The 14,561-nt window shown below is 41.7% G+C and overlaps 1 protein-coding gene across 1 annotated transcript in view; it reads left to right on the forward strand.

Moving 5' to 3' along the window:
• FBXO40 (F-box protein 40) overlaps positions 1 to 14,185 on the forward strand; it is a 31,602-nt gene extending 17,417 nt beyond the window's left edge. Inside the window, exons 3-4 of the mRNA XM_015812130.1 lie at positions 4,953 to 6,836; positions 13,772 to 14,185. Coding sequence (XP_015667616.1) covers positions 4,953 to 6,836; positions 13,772 to 14,017 — 2,130 coding nt within the window. The 3' untranslated portion in view covers positions 14,018 to 14,185. The remainder of the gene's footprint in view (positions 1 to 4,952; positions 6,837 to 13,771) is intronic.
• Positions 14,186 to 14,561: the final 376 nt, after the last annotated feature.

Genomic DNA, 14,561 nt, shown 5'->3' on the forward strand with positions numbered 1-14,561 from the left:
GCATTGGACGCGTACTGGGATTTTTCTCAGTTGTGCGGCTACCACTGCTAGTACTTTCGTGAACACCCTGGGTGCTGAGGAAAGGCCGAAAGGGAGGGCCCTGTACTGGAAGTGTTTGCCATGGTAACAAAAGCGTAGAAACCGGCGGTGAGCTGGATGAATTGGAATGTGAAGGTAGGCTTCCGTAAGGTCTATCGACGCCAGGAAATCTCCCTGTCTGATGCCTCCCAGAATGGACTGGAGAGATTGCATCTTGAATTTTTTGTACGTTATGTACCGGTTGAGATTTTTGAGGTCCAGGATGGCTCTCCATCCTCCTGAGGCCTTGGGAACCACGAAGAGAATGGAATAGAACCCCCGGCCTTTGTATTCTGCTGGAACCGGTTCTATGGCCTGAATGTCCAATAGGTGTTGGATGGCCTCCTGCATGAGCCTGCGTTTGAGGGAGTCCCGAGAGACTGCGCAAATTGTAACTCGGTCCGGAGGTATGGTTAAGAATTCCAGAGACAACCCGGATTGTATGGTTTGTAGTACCCAGTTGTCTGTGGAGGATTGTTCCCACTGGTGGAAAAAATGGGCTAGCCTTCCTCCGATTGGGAGATCTGAGTAGGAGTCACTTGGCCTTCCGATAGGAATGACCTGCTCCACGAAATGGCCGTTTTGGCTGATTCTGTTGCCTAGAACGGAACCCTGGTCTGTCATAGGGGCGGTCATACAGTCTGTCCTGTCTAGGGACATATGGTCTGGGGGGTTGGCTGACAGTTGTAGTCGACGCTTGTCGAAAGGACTGTCTCTGAAAATAAGGCATGGGGCGTTTTTCGGATTTCTTGTTCAAATGGGCCATCACCTTGCGTTTATCCTTATTTTCAACTAGATAAGGTGCTAGTGCCTCTCCAAATAAATTGGTGCCTAAATAAGGGGCTGTTGCTAGGCGCCACTTAACCTTGGTGTCAGCCTGCCAGTGCTTTAACCACAACATCCTTCTAGAAATTATATTGGATGCGATGGACCTAGAAGAGAAAATGGCCGATTGGAGAGTGGCGTCCGCAGCATACTCCGTGGCTGCTACCATTTTTGCCAGGTCCTGATGAGTCCGAATGTCCTCAATAGGGACTCTGGCTTGAAGTTGTTGCAACCATAGTAGGGTGGTCCGGACAAAGAATGAAGCGTAAGTGGCTGTTTTAATGGCCCATGCCGTCGACTGATGCGTTTTGCGGAATGTTTGTTCCCACCTCTTGTCATCAGCCTTCAATGCCTCCGATAGGTCCCCAGCAATGGCAGTTTGGGAAACCAGGGGGGTCCAGGCTTCATCCACCTTGGGGACCTCCAGAGCATCAGACAGATCCTTGGAGGTACTGAACATTCTTTTGTCCGTGCCACTCACCGAGGGAAAAGAAGAGGGAGATTCCCATGGTTTCTTAATCCCCGTCAGAAACATAGAAGGACATGGCACATGATGTTCAGTAGCCACCTTTTGAACAAATATTGGTCTGGGTGAGTTGTCCGACGCCATCTGCGGCTGAGGGAACTGTTCCGCCCCTAGATTGGCAGTAATGGTGGCCTTACGTAGTATTGTGAGGAATAGATTGGAATTAAAAAGACCCCCTGAAGGAGAGGGCTCAGGGGGGAGTTCCTCATCCTCTGACAGAGTGATTTCTGGATGCTCCTCTGCTTGAGGGGAGGAATACCCACTCATGGAGGACTGGCCGGGAGAGGCAGGTTCCTGGGGTGCCGGGATCTCTATAGGCAGTTCGTATTGTGGCATGGCCGAGGTGGAGGCCTCCTGATCGGGATGGACAGAGCGCTGAGCCAGAGCACGGTCCACAACCCTGGCTAGTAAGGCCTCCAAACGTCCGTCGGAGAAAATATCTCCAATGTCAGGACCCCTGAGTCCAGCGGCCGTGGGCGTAAATGTGGATTCAGGTACAGTTCCTGGGACCGATGTCACTTGCTGAGCCGATGTAGAGGGTGAACCCAATGTGATCGGCATTCCCGGGAGAGACCACACCCCCTGGGTTGATGTTGATGGGCCCAATGGGAGTTCCATCTCGGTAGCCGCCATTTGATCCATGTCCAATTGGGCCTGCCTCTGTGCTCTAGAGAATTCCTTCTCAAGAGCCTGGTGCCTACGGCTGGCTTGCTTTTCTGCCAACTTGGATGCCTTCTTTTGTGTATGTTTGGTCTTAGCTTTGCACTTGCCCGCCGCCTTCTGTTCAGAAGGTTTGGTGCAGCCGTAATTGGGTGATGGAGAGGGCGTGCCCAAATTTTGAGGCAACGGGGATCCCTCCATCCCACTTGAGTAATCCCAGCAAAAAGACTGAGAAGAAACTCAGGCGGGCAAGTAGTTGGCAGAAGCTAGATTGGAGCAAATACCAAGACTGCTCCCCTGACCACCCAACCAATAAGAAAAAAATTCTCTCTGGGCTATGGTCATGGTGGATGAGGCAGGTACCGAAGGCACGTTTGGAACCACTCTCTGGGCTCCGCCCGGAGGCCTTAGGTGGCCAGGCAATGTGCACCAGTAAGAAAAGGTTGCAAGCAATTAAAAAAATATATATTTTTGAGCTGAAATATCAATTTGAAGTGGCGGCTAACCGATGGAAAAAGAAGGGGTGATGGTGATTTCCTCCCCGTTTGCCTTCAACACTGCTGCTAGGCCTGATAGGCCCGAATAGGACTCCACGTGGAGTACAAGATGGCTGCCCCTGCTGTAATGAGCTTTAAGTACTCGAGCCAGGAGCACTAAATGGGGAAATTAAGGGGTCCTGCTGCCTAGCTGGGATGCTATTTGCAGCCGGGTATTAATATCTCCGCCCCCACTGTTGTTGTTTTTTATTTTATTTTTTTTATTTTTTTTTATTTTTTTTAAATTTATTCAAAATGGCGGCCGCAACTTTTAGACGGTAATTAAACCGTTCCGCTGCCTCAGCGTGGGGACCTGAGCTCCCCAGGGAAGCAGAACAGCTTTTAACCTTAATTGGTGGCCAAATTAGCCCCCAACAGCCACCGGTTGTTTCGTTCGAGTTGAAACGAACGGGCTTGCAACCGGAGTTTAGGCGGCCAAAATGGCGTCCGCAAGGGCTCTGGGCTGCTTATACAGCCTCCGACGATCCGGATTCAGGCTTGAATCCGAGTCAGGAGGCTGCAATTTGCCCCAAATGTGAGGCTGAAAGCTGGGGAGGCTGGGGAGAAGGCGCAGCAAGCAGTCTCTGCTGATGCCTTCAACACCCCCCACCCACCCAGGGCCCTGGGAAAGGGAGAAGGGAATGGGGCAGGAAAGTTCCCTCCCCACCTACACCCCCCCACCCTTTTAAAAAGTTTTGAGATCAGAATTGATCTCAGCAATGGTGGGGAAAGATTAAGGGAAGATTAATTTAAATTTGCCAATGAAATAAGGGAGAATTCACCAATGTGTTTCTTTATCTAACCTGCTGAGACGAGAGCCAAGTCAAACAAGTTTTGTAAGAGCGGAGACCGTTAAGACTGGATCTCCTAGCAAGAGGAGCGTGGCAAGTTTGGCTACTTGGTCTCAAGAGCAGGCAGTGAAAACCCATTGGTGAATTCTCCATCTCCTGTACTGGAGAAAAGGGGAACCTATCACTATCTGGAATACAGCATCCCACTGTTAAACTGCTGATATTAGAATATTTTTCTAACAGTCTGATAGATCCCTGAAGATGTCAAGATGTCAAGAGTCAATCATGGCTTAGAGACTATATTTTACAAAGAAAAATCCCAAACCCATAAGATAGCGTACAGTTATTAAAGCTCTTAGGATCTGAATATAGAAAAAAGTTAAAACGTTTATATCACTGTCCTTTTCAAACAAAGTAAGCTTTAAATTTTTACGGGTATAAATTCAGATTTTTTTGTTTCAGCTTTGGAAAGATGAAATATTTTAGAGAAAATAACCTATTTCAAGTTGTTTAATTAGTTAAGAGGACAATTAAGACATTTTCTTGTTTTCTTATCTACTTTTTTTGTGCTTATTCTCTTTTCTTCCCAAATTATCCACTGGTACATTCAACTAGTCCACTTACATATTAGTACACTTGCAGCATTGATTATTTTTGTCTTAAGTGCTACGTAGAGAAGAAAAACAGAAAATATATCACAAACTGTTTGAAGTTACAATGGCACTGAAAAAAGGGACCTATGATCAGTTTTCACACCTATGACTGTTGCAGTATCTCCACGGTCATGTGATCAAATTTGGGTGCTTGGCAAGTGGCAGGTATTTATGACATTTGCACTGTACCAAAGTCATGTGATCACCATTTGTAACTTTCCCCGCTGGCTTCCAACATGCAGTGTCAATGGGATAAGTCAGATTTGCTTAAGGACCACATGATTCACTTAACAACTGCACAGATTTGCTTATCAACTGTGGCAAAGGTCATAAAATGGGACACAACTCACTTAACAACTGCCTTGCTTAACAATGGAAGTTTGGGGGTCAATTGTGGTAGTAAGTAGAGGACTACCTATAATATGCTTCCAAGCAGGTTCAGTTTAGGCCTGATTTCTCTCCAATTAAGTGTTGGTCAAACACTGGTTGCTTCAGAAACTCTTCACTGATTGAAGGCTGACAATCACATTTTAAAGAGAAAGTAACCAAGCACTTCAGTGTCAAGGCCCTTGGGTAAAAGGGAAATAAATTTCAACACTATAGGTTCAGAATTCAAGTTTTGCAATTATTCAGACAGCCTTAATTTTCTTATTGGTTATGGATGAACCGGAATTGTTACTTGATTTATATATTAAAATTTTACAGAACTGTAGCTACATCTCACAGATATTTTGAAAGTGGCTGGTCATCTGCCAAACTCTTTTTGTGTAAAATAGTTCCTGTGCATTTCAACATGCAAAATCCTTTTAGCCTCAAACATTGTTTCAGTGTTCCTAAATGCTTTGAATACTTGCTTCTCTTTTCCTCCCCTGCCTTCCTTTAGATTAGCAGATGGCGGACTCCACTTGGACTACATAAGCACTGTGAGAAGTGTTTCAACAAATACTGCCAAGCTCCAGTAGAGCCTTCAGTCTCATGTGTAGTGATCAGTTGCCGCTCTCACTGTGGTGCTGTTTTTCATATGTGCAAAGAAGATGATCATAAACTCCTGTGTCCCCTGGAACAAGTTTCATGCCTTAATTCTATTTATGGCTGCCCTTTTACAATGGCCCGTTTTAAAGTGGCAAAACATCTCCAAGTTTGCCCTGCCAGCATAGTTTCCTGTTCTATGGAATGGAACCGTTGGCCATGTGCAGATTCTGAAGCCATTCTTCATGAGAACATTATGAAGCAACAGCCCAAGGAAGAGTGCCTGGATGTAGCCATAGCTCTGAGAGATCAGGCAGCTCTCTTTAAAGCACTCAAAATGGCTGAGCTCTTCCCAGAATGCAGAGGGGCTGGTAGCCTGGAAGAAACAACAGATGATATTGACTATTTTGAAGAAAAAGCTGTTGGAGGAATTGCTGAGCAGAGCATAGCAAATAAAGCTGAGGCAGCTGTGCTCACTCAGCAGGAACTTGAAAATCTGGCAAAAAATAAAGATGGGATGGATTTGATTGGTTACAAAAGCTGGGAAAATATGTTTAGTAAAGAATTTAAAGCATGCCAAGCGGCAGAACTGTCGCCCAGCAATACAAAAAATGCATCTGAAAGTGGATCTCCACATAAAGAACATGCTTCTGGTAGCACTGTGGAAGAAGCCAGCAGTACAGAAGGCATTGAAAAAAACAAAATCCATCAAATCAATTTAGCAGCTGAAAAAACAGGGTTGGCTCCTTGGCAAGATGGAGTGCTAGAGAGGCTGAAGAATGAAGTTCCTGTTGGTGAGTATAACATGTACTTGGTGCACCATGGAAGGATGCTCATTCATTTTGGTCAGATGCCTGCTTGCACTCCCAGAGAAAAAGACTTTGTATATGGAAACCTGGAAGTTCAAGAACTGAAGACTGAGACCACCTTCAGGCCGCCACTTAGTTACTGTGGCAAAAGAACAAAGCTTGGGGATCCTGTGGCACATAAAAAGCCAAGTAAGAGCATATCCCTGGATACTTCAGAGTTGGACATAGATGTTAAAGAACTTCCCAAATCAAACACAATAAAAACTACACTGTTGTGCGCTCTTGAGAAGGAACTAAAAGGTCATGAGATATCTAAAACCAAGTCCACTGATGCCTTATATATTGATATTGGCACTCAAACATACAGCTTTGTTGCCCAACCTTTTTCTTCAAGAGCTGTTCTAGCAGATATTTTAGTTACAAAAGACCCACTGGATCTCCATCTACAGCTCCATAGTGAGAGTGTAACCCAGAGATACAACAAAAGCAGCTCTGCATTTACATTCTCTTGCAACCACTTTTTTAGGAGAGATGAGTTTTCTTCACATTTCAAGAATGTTCATGCAGATATCCAGTCCTCCCTAGATGGGTGGTTCCAGCGTCGCTGCCCACTTGCCTATTTGGGATGCACTTTTGTTCAATATCCTTGGCATCCTCCTGGGCAAAAGGCAAATGTTATCTACAACCCGCATCTTATGGCATTTGCTGTTAAGCCAGAGATTGACCCTGTGCTCTCAGAAGCCAAGAAAAGTAACTTTATAAGAAGTAGACAAAGGAATGAAAGGATGGCTCTAACTAGTCTTCCCTTGGAGATTCTGAAGTACATTGCTGGATTTTTGGATAGTGTTAGCTTGTCTCAGCTGGCTCAGGTGTCAGTACAGATGAGGGATATCTGTGCTACTCTGCTGCACGAAAGAGGAATGGTTTTTCTGTTATGGAAAAAGAAGAGATATTCCCATGGAAGAACATTATGGAGAGTCTGTGGAAAGGCAAGTATTGGGGGGTCCCGAAAATTACAGCAGAATTATCCAAATAGAAAGACAAAGAGATACTTATATTGGCTTCTAGGTTATGCATATTTTTAGCATTACAAAGTACAGGTAGTCTTCAACTTACAATTATTAATGACTGTTCAAAATTACAATAGTACTGAAAAAAGTGACTTATGACCATTTTTTACACTTACAACAGTTGCAACATCTCCATGATCATGTGATCAAAATTCAGACGCATGGCAATTAACTCATATTTATGACTTGCAGTATCCCAGGTCATGGGAATCACCTTTTGTGACCTTCTGACAAGTAGTCAATGGGAAAGCCAGATACAGTTAACAACCAGGTTACTAACTGAACAACTGCAATGATTCACTTAACAACTGTGGCAAGAAAGATTGTAAAATGGGGCAAAACTCACTTAACAAATGTCTCACTTAATAACAGAAATTTTGAGGTCAGTTGTGGTCGTAAGTTGAGGACTACCTGTAATTTTAGTTAAGCATGCACATACTATAGTTTAAACAATCCTGTGACAAGCCGAATTGCATGATCATAGGATTTAGAATAGAATAGAGCTGGAAGACCTTGGAGGTCTTCTAGTCCAGCCCCCTGCTCAAGCAGGAGGACCTATACCATCTCAGACAAGTGACTGTCTAGCCTCTTCTTACAAATCTCCAGTGATGGAGTGCTCACGATTTCTGGAGGCAAGCTGTTCCACTGGTTAATTGTCCTCACTGTCAGGAAGTTTCTCCTTAATTCCAGGTTGCTTCTCTCTTTGATCAGTTTCCAACCATTATTTCTTGTCCTGTCCTGTGGAGCTTTGGTGAATAACGTGACTCCCTCTTCTTGGTGGCAGCCCCTCAAATACTGGAATAATGCTATCATGTCGCCCTTATTTCTTTTTTTCTTTAGACTAGCCAAACCCAAGTCCCGCAGCCGTTCTTCGTATGTTTTAGTCTCCAGGCCTTTAATCATCTGAGCTCAGAATTCAAAAACATCTTGACAAAGTGGAACAATGGGCCCTATCCAACAAAATGAGTTTTAATGTGGAGAAAAGCAAAGTTTTACATTTAGGCAGGAAAAATCAAAGATATAGGTATAGATTAGGTGTCATTGATGAAGATACTGAAGAGTACTGGGCCTAAGACAGAGCCTTGTGGTACCCCACTGCTTACTTCTCTCCATTGGATGTAGTACCATTGAGGACTACTCATTGAGTACGGTTTGTCAGCCAGCTACAAATTCATCTGGTGGTGATGTTGTCTATTCCACCTTTTTCTAGCTTACCAGCAGTAGATTGTGGTCTACTTTGTCAAATGCCTTACTGAAATCTAAGTATACTATGTCTAAGTATACTACGTCTACAGCATTTTGCTGGGCTACTAGTTTAGTCACTTTATCAAAGAATCAAATAACATTGGTTTGGCATGATCTGTTTTTAACAAACCCATGCTGGCTGCTAGTTATAACTTTGTTTGCTTCTAGTTGTCCACAGATCTTTTCTAGGATCTTCCCAAGTATTGATGTTAAACTTATTGGTCTGTAGTTTCCTGAATCCGTTTTTTTCCCTTCTTGAAAATGGGAACCACATCAACCCTTTTCCAATCCTCAGGTACTTCCCCGGTGCTCCAGGATTTATGAAAGATGTGGTGCAATGGTTCTGAGATAACATCTGCCAGCTCCTTCAGAACTCTGGGATGTAATCTGTCGGGTCCTGGTGATTTACATTTGTCAAGGTCGAATAGGTGTTTTCTTACCATTTTCTTGCTTATTTTAATTTTTGTTTCTAGTTTGTCTTTTGCAGTGGTTTTTTTTTGTTATGTTGGGCTATAGCTTCTTTTTGTCCGAAGACTGATGCAAAGTATGAGTTGAGCAGCTCTGCTTTCTCCATTGCCTGTAATTTCCTTGTCATCTTCTCTCTTTAGTGGGCCTACAGTTTCCTTGACTTTTTTCTTGTTAATGTGTTGGAAGAAACTTTTTTTATTATCCTTGATTTGACTTAAACTTCTCAAATGAAGGGTCACAGAGTCTCCAAATTTCAAAATGATTGGCCAAACTATAGGCAATTCCATTCTTTTGCATTTATTTTTACTTCATAATTGATGAATTTTGTAATCCACGTACCAGCACAATCAGATTCTGCCCTCAGTTCATGAGGTAATCTTCTCTGCCATGTAACAGACTCCAATCTCCATTTTTTTTATCTCAGTGACAAACAGTTATGTATTGTGTAATTCTGGGCAAGCAGCATGGGGCTGGTTAGCACCTTGAAAGCCCTCCCCCTGTCTTTTAACATTGTTTTCCAGAGTCCTTTTGTGAGGGATATGGGCGATTTTAAAATTTGATAAATGAAAATATTTTTCTTTTTAATTAACTGATAAAACAATGTGATAACAGCTCCATTGAGCTAAGTGGCAACACTTATGAATTGTACAATTCAAAGCGCACTGAAGATGTTCCCCCAAATGGAGACGAAACATTTGCAGCTAAATCGCCAAGCTCAGAGATCAAACCAACAGCCCAATTATAATATAAAATTTGGACAAGGAATTCATCATAGATTTCATGTTTGCTGATGATAGGGTGATTTTTTACAGAGGTTGAAAGAGAAGCCTATGGCATTTGGTTTGATGTAAGAACTGCTGATCCACATGGCTTAACCATTAATACTGACAAAACCAAAATATTCATAACTGAGGATTCTCAGGCAATCATCCACTTTAATGAAGTTCAGATTGAGCAAGCTGAACAATTTCAATATCTCAGCTCATTTGTCCAAGAACGAAAAGCAACCACTGCCATAGCTGGTATCAACAATCAAATCAGCCAGGTTGCCTCAGCCTTTGGAGGACTGATATGATGTCTCTGGCAAATAAAACAGCATTAGCATTGCTAGCAAAAGCACTTCTATCAATCTTTAATATTTCCAGTGCTGCTGTGTAGTGCAGAATCTTGGGCGTTGCTTCCAAATTATTATAAAAAAGTTTTCCAAATGTACTGCCTATGTAAAATGTTAGCAATTTCAATTATGACAAAATACAAAATGTGACTATTGCGATGGACCGACCCATAGAACCTCCAATCGCATATCCACATGTGGATCATTACTGGATGCAAGCTAAGTACTGTAAGTTCAAATTCAAACTTCCTGCCCAAAGAATAAACAATTGACCAGGTTTAAAAATATCCAGGTCATTTTTTCAGGGGTCTCTGCAACTGGAAGTCCAAGATATTCTCATCAACCCTCTTTATAAAAGGAAATTAATGGCTTCATGAAAAAAGGGTAAATCACTACTTCCTTCAAGATGTCCCCAGTCTAAGGTATTTTGCATCTCTCCGAGATAAAAACCAGATTTAAAATGTGGCTTGACCATGAATGCCTGTGTTGTCACCGATTCTCTCCCAGAAAGAAGTCAAGTTAAAATCTCCACACCATAGCCTAGAAAAAGAAAGCTGAAATTAAATCCAGCAAGATGGATTGGTGTTGGTCAGTAGGAGCTGAACATGGAAACTGAGTGTCATCCTATTTTGTGTGGTGATATATTACCTCAGAAAGAATAGATATGCAGCATGGCAGTGTTCTTTGATTGTTATCTCTCACTGAACATAATTGGCAGCTGGGGTGAAGAGCATCTTTATGTAATTATGACTACAGTACCAGCTGTAAACGTCCCTGAAAGAGTCAAGAATATGCTTTGGTTACATCTTTGGATTATTAGTGTACAATACCTAGGAATGTTTTTACAAATGTCAGAAGTTTCCACTGGTGTAAAATGAGGCAGCTAGATAGTTAACAGGTGCAAAGTTCAAGGATCATATGATATTTATAATTGGAAGTCTGCATTGATTATCAATTTTCTCACAGGTAGAACAGTGCATTATAGTTAATCTTGAAACATGAAATGACTTAGAGGTTGACAATCTGAGGGACAATATATCCTATTGCAAACCTGGCTAGGTGATAACATCTGCAGTAAGGATCATAGAATCATAGGACTGTAAGAGACCTTGGAGATTTTCTAGTCCAACCTCCTGCCCAAGCGGATACTTTATTCCATCCTGGACAAATGGCTTCTAATCTTTTCTTGAAAACCTCTAGTAATGGAATACCCACAACTCCAGGAGGTAAGCTGTTCCATTGTTAATTATTCTCACTGTCAGGAAATTTCTCTTTAGTTCCAAGTTGGATCGTATTTAGATCCTCCATGAATCCAAAGAATTATATACTTTGAATTTGAATTAAGGAAATACGAACATTCATATAAAAAGTATATTAACATACCACATCCATATCTAAAGTTATTTAGAAATTTTACTATAACTCCCAACCATCTCAACTAAAGCATTTAACCAACAACTTGTTAAATCAACTTCAGATGGTAGCTATATAGATAAAATATGTGCCTTGGAATCACATTAAAATAAAAATGTTTATTCCTATAGAGAACGTTTTATTTATCAACAGATACCACAGATAGCATAGTCTTCCTGACAACAAGCGCAATAGTCAACATCTAGTGTTTGAATAAAATCTCTAATTCTGGAGTAACATAACATTTTCCCTAGAGGTTTTTTTTAAAAAACTCAGTGCAGATTATAAAAATATGGATATCCATGTTAAACCAGTACTTGTCCAAGAGTTTTAAAGAAATCATATAAAAATTCTTTTTCAACATCTAAAAAAAATAGGTCCTGGATTTTTAGTGTTTTGAGCTAAAGCACTTATATCATTAAATATCTAACATTATCAGAGCATTGATGATCTCCAAGTAAATCCAGCCTGGGAAGAATCCACTACAGTCTAGGGACTCTGGTAGCTCTAAAGATCTTAGTATCTGCATTTATCAAAGAAACAGAATTAGAACAGACAAAGTAGGTGGTTCTATGTCATTTGCCTCACTGAAGTAGAAAAAAGCTTTGGTATATTCTGCCAATAGAACAAGAGGTACACCTATTATATTGTGTTTATCAATTAGTTAGAAAACAATCATGAACAAATGCATTCCCACTTCTATATATTTAATTGCAGCCACAATGTCTTGAAGAGAAAACACAAACTGAGGTTAGTAATCTGATTCTGTGATACCTCTGGTAATCCCAAATTCTCTCCCTCTTTCCAATACTATTTAATAATAATAATAACAATAAAATTGGAAGGGACCTTGGAGGTCATCTAGTCCAACCCCCTGCTCAGGCAGGAAACCCTATAGAGCAGTGGTTCTCAACCTTTTTAATGCCGCGACCCCAACCGGTCGTAAGTCGAGGACTAAACCGGTTGTAAGTCGAGGACTAAACCGGTCGTAAGTCGAGGACTAAACCGGTCGTAAGTCGAGGACTACCCAACCGGTCGTAAGTCGAGGACTTTCCCTGCCCGGGAGCGCCGCGCATGCGTGGTTCCGCCCCCTGTGCCGGCTGAGGCGTAGCTGGCAAGCGGCAGAGACGGAGCAGGCCGACCACCAGCTAGCCCAGCCCAAGGGAGGTAAGGCATCCGCCGGAAAAGGGAAAAAAATGGCGGACAAAAAAAATGGCGGACAGCCTTGCTTGGCGACCCCCGTGAAATGGTCGATCGACCCCAAATGGGGTCCCGACCCACAGGTTGAGAACCACTGCTATAGAGTTATGTTTAGGCAGCATACAACTTGTTAAACTCATATTTAGCAGAAACCACAGATCTATATTGCTGAAAATATGGTTGGGGCCAGTGGTGGGATTCACATATGTGAACAACTGGTTCTCTGTGTGGATGCCGCTTCCAGAAGTCCATTCTGGGCTTGGGCAACAAAAAAATTAGCTACCGGTTCTGCCGAAGTGGTGAGAACTGGCTGAATCTCACCACTGGGTGGGGCTAAACTTTAATAGGGTTAACAATCCTTTAATTTTCGCCTTTCAAAATTTAACTTTGAATAATCTTGCTGCTTTTTATGAAAAATGTATCCAATAATAAAACTTTTAATAAATACTTGTACTCCATTCCAAAATCAGCAATGAAACTGAGTCTGCTGAAATGAAAATTTCTACCATCTCCTGTTACATCTATATATAAATAAAAATGTAAATGTTCGTTTGTTCAAAATCTTAAATCTCCGAAAGTTCTTCACCGATTGCTTTGAAATTTTGACACAATGTTGCATTCGAATACGCACGTGTTTTTATATACCTACAATTATATAGATGTCACACCTGTGACAGGTAAAAACATGCTTTTTTTGAAAAACAGCGCCATCTGTTGGCTGAGTGAACGAGAGCCACAGCGACGCGTGGCCGGGTACAGCTAGTCTATAATAAAAGTGATTGATACATTCAAGACCCTTTGTAAAATGTATGCAAATTATTGTGGGTTGAGGCTATTTTCAGAGGTACATGATCTACAATGTTTGTATCATCTATGTCATTTGCCTTAACTTTGGATAGCAAGGAATGAGATACTAGGAAAAAATGCAAACAAAAAGAATGTCTATGTGCAAAAGAAAGAATATTCTATGAAGGCTGGAAGATCTGGTTAACAAAGTGTAATGCAAGGTATTGACTTAAGTAGATCAAATCTATAATCTCTAACTCTTTGCAATTCTAGCCACAATAGAGATAAGATATCTTCTATTGTGCATACATCTAGCTTCTCTTAGAAGCATTAAAGCCCACAACTATTCTGTTAAAATCAAAGAGTTATTTAACTCCTATAATTGATGATATCTTTCATTTTTAAAAAAATCAGAGAGTATTTATTCTTTCTATGAGTTGGGTGGTCACATAAATTTAAGAAATAAAATACATAAACACTTTCCTGTTTTTACCATGACAAAGTTAGTGAAATAATGAGTATACAAATATTGTCCATGCTTTCCTTTGGTTCATATAGGGAAGAGCTATTTGCAAGATCTTATTATCACAATATTTTCTTACTATCTTTTGTTCATCTCTTTTGCTAGATCTGGAAATTTAGCACCCTGTTCTCCACTATCAATAAGTGGCAACTCAGCAATATTCCATCCATAGCTGTACACTTGAAAACTTGCCCTTTCTATGAAGTGGAACATAAAAAGGATCCTATTTTGCTTACTAGCATGCTTTTACCTCAAGAACAAACAGAAGAGAATTTGGTTTCCACATTTAAACGCAGACGTGGAGGTGGACCTGGTTCCAAGAAATTTCAAGAAGACTGCACTGATTTTTGAAAGCATATGTCAAAGCATTTGGGATTCTTTGAAATGCACTGCATAGTCTGCTTTAATAGGTCAACAAGGTATTTTTATAGTTTGCTGATTCGTCAGGATGATATTACATGCTGTGCTCTAATTTTATAATTTTTGATTCCTATTCTGGCTCTAGAAGTTCTAGAGCAGGGCTTTTCAGCCGGTGGTACACATACCACCTGTGGTACTTTACCATGTGGCAGGTGGTATGCGACTGTCCTAGAGAAGTGTAGTGGGGAAGGGAAATGAGCCGAAGCAATCCAAGCCTGAGGGAGAGGCAATTGCAACTGCAGGACTGTCTGGGCTTGGCAGAAGCCCCAGGAGCTGGCAAGGCTCCAGCTGATTGGCTCCAGCTGATTGGCGCTTCCGGAGCTGGAGGTGAACTGAAGAAAAAGAGGGGAGAGGAGAGGAAAGGCTATAAAAGGAGGTGGTTTGGGCGGGAAAAGGAAAAAAAAGACAACGGAAAGGTTTAATCCCTTTAAACAAATGTAATTAGTTTTACTCCCTTTAATTGAGTCTACGCATG

Source organism: Protobothrops mucrosquamatus, unplaced genomic scaffold (genome assembly GCF_001527695.2).
Source record: "Protobothrops mucrosquamatus isolate PMUCROS unplaced genomic scaffold, P.Mucros_1.0 scaffold69, whole genome shotgun sequence".
NCBI lineage: Eukaryota > Metazoa > Chordata > Lepidosauria > Squamata > Viperidae > Protobothrops > Protobothrops mucrosquamatus.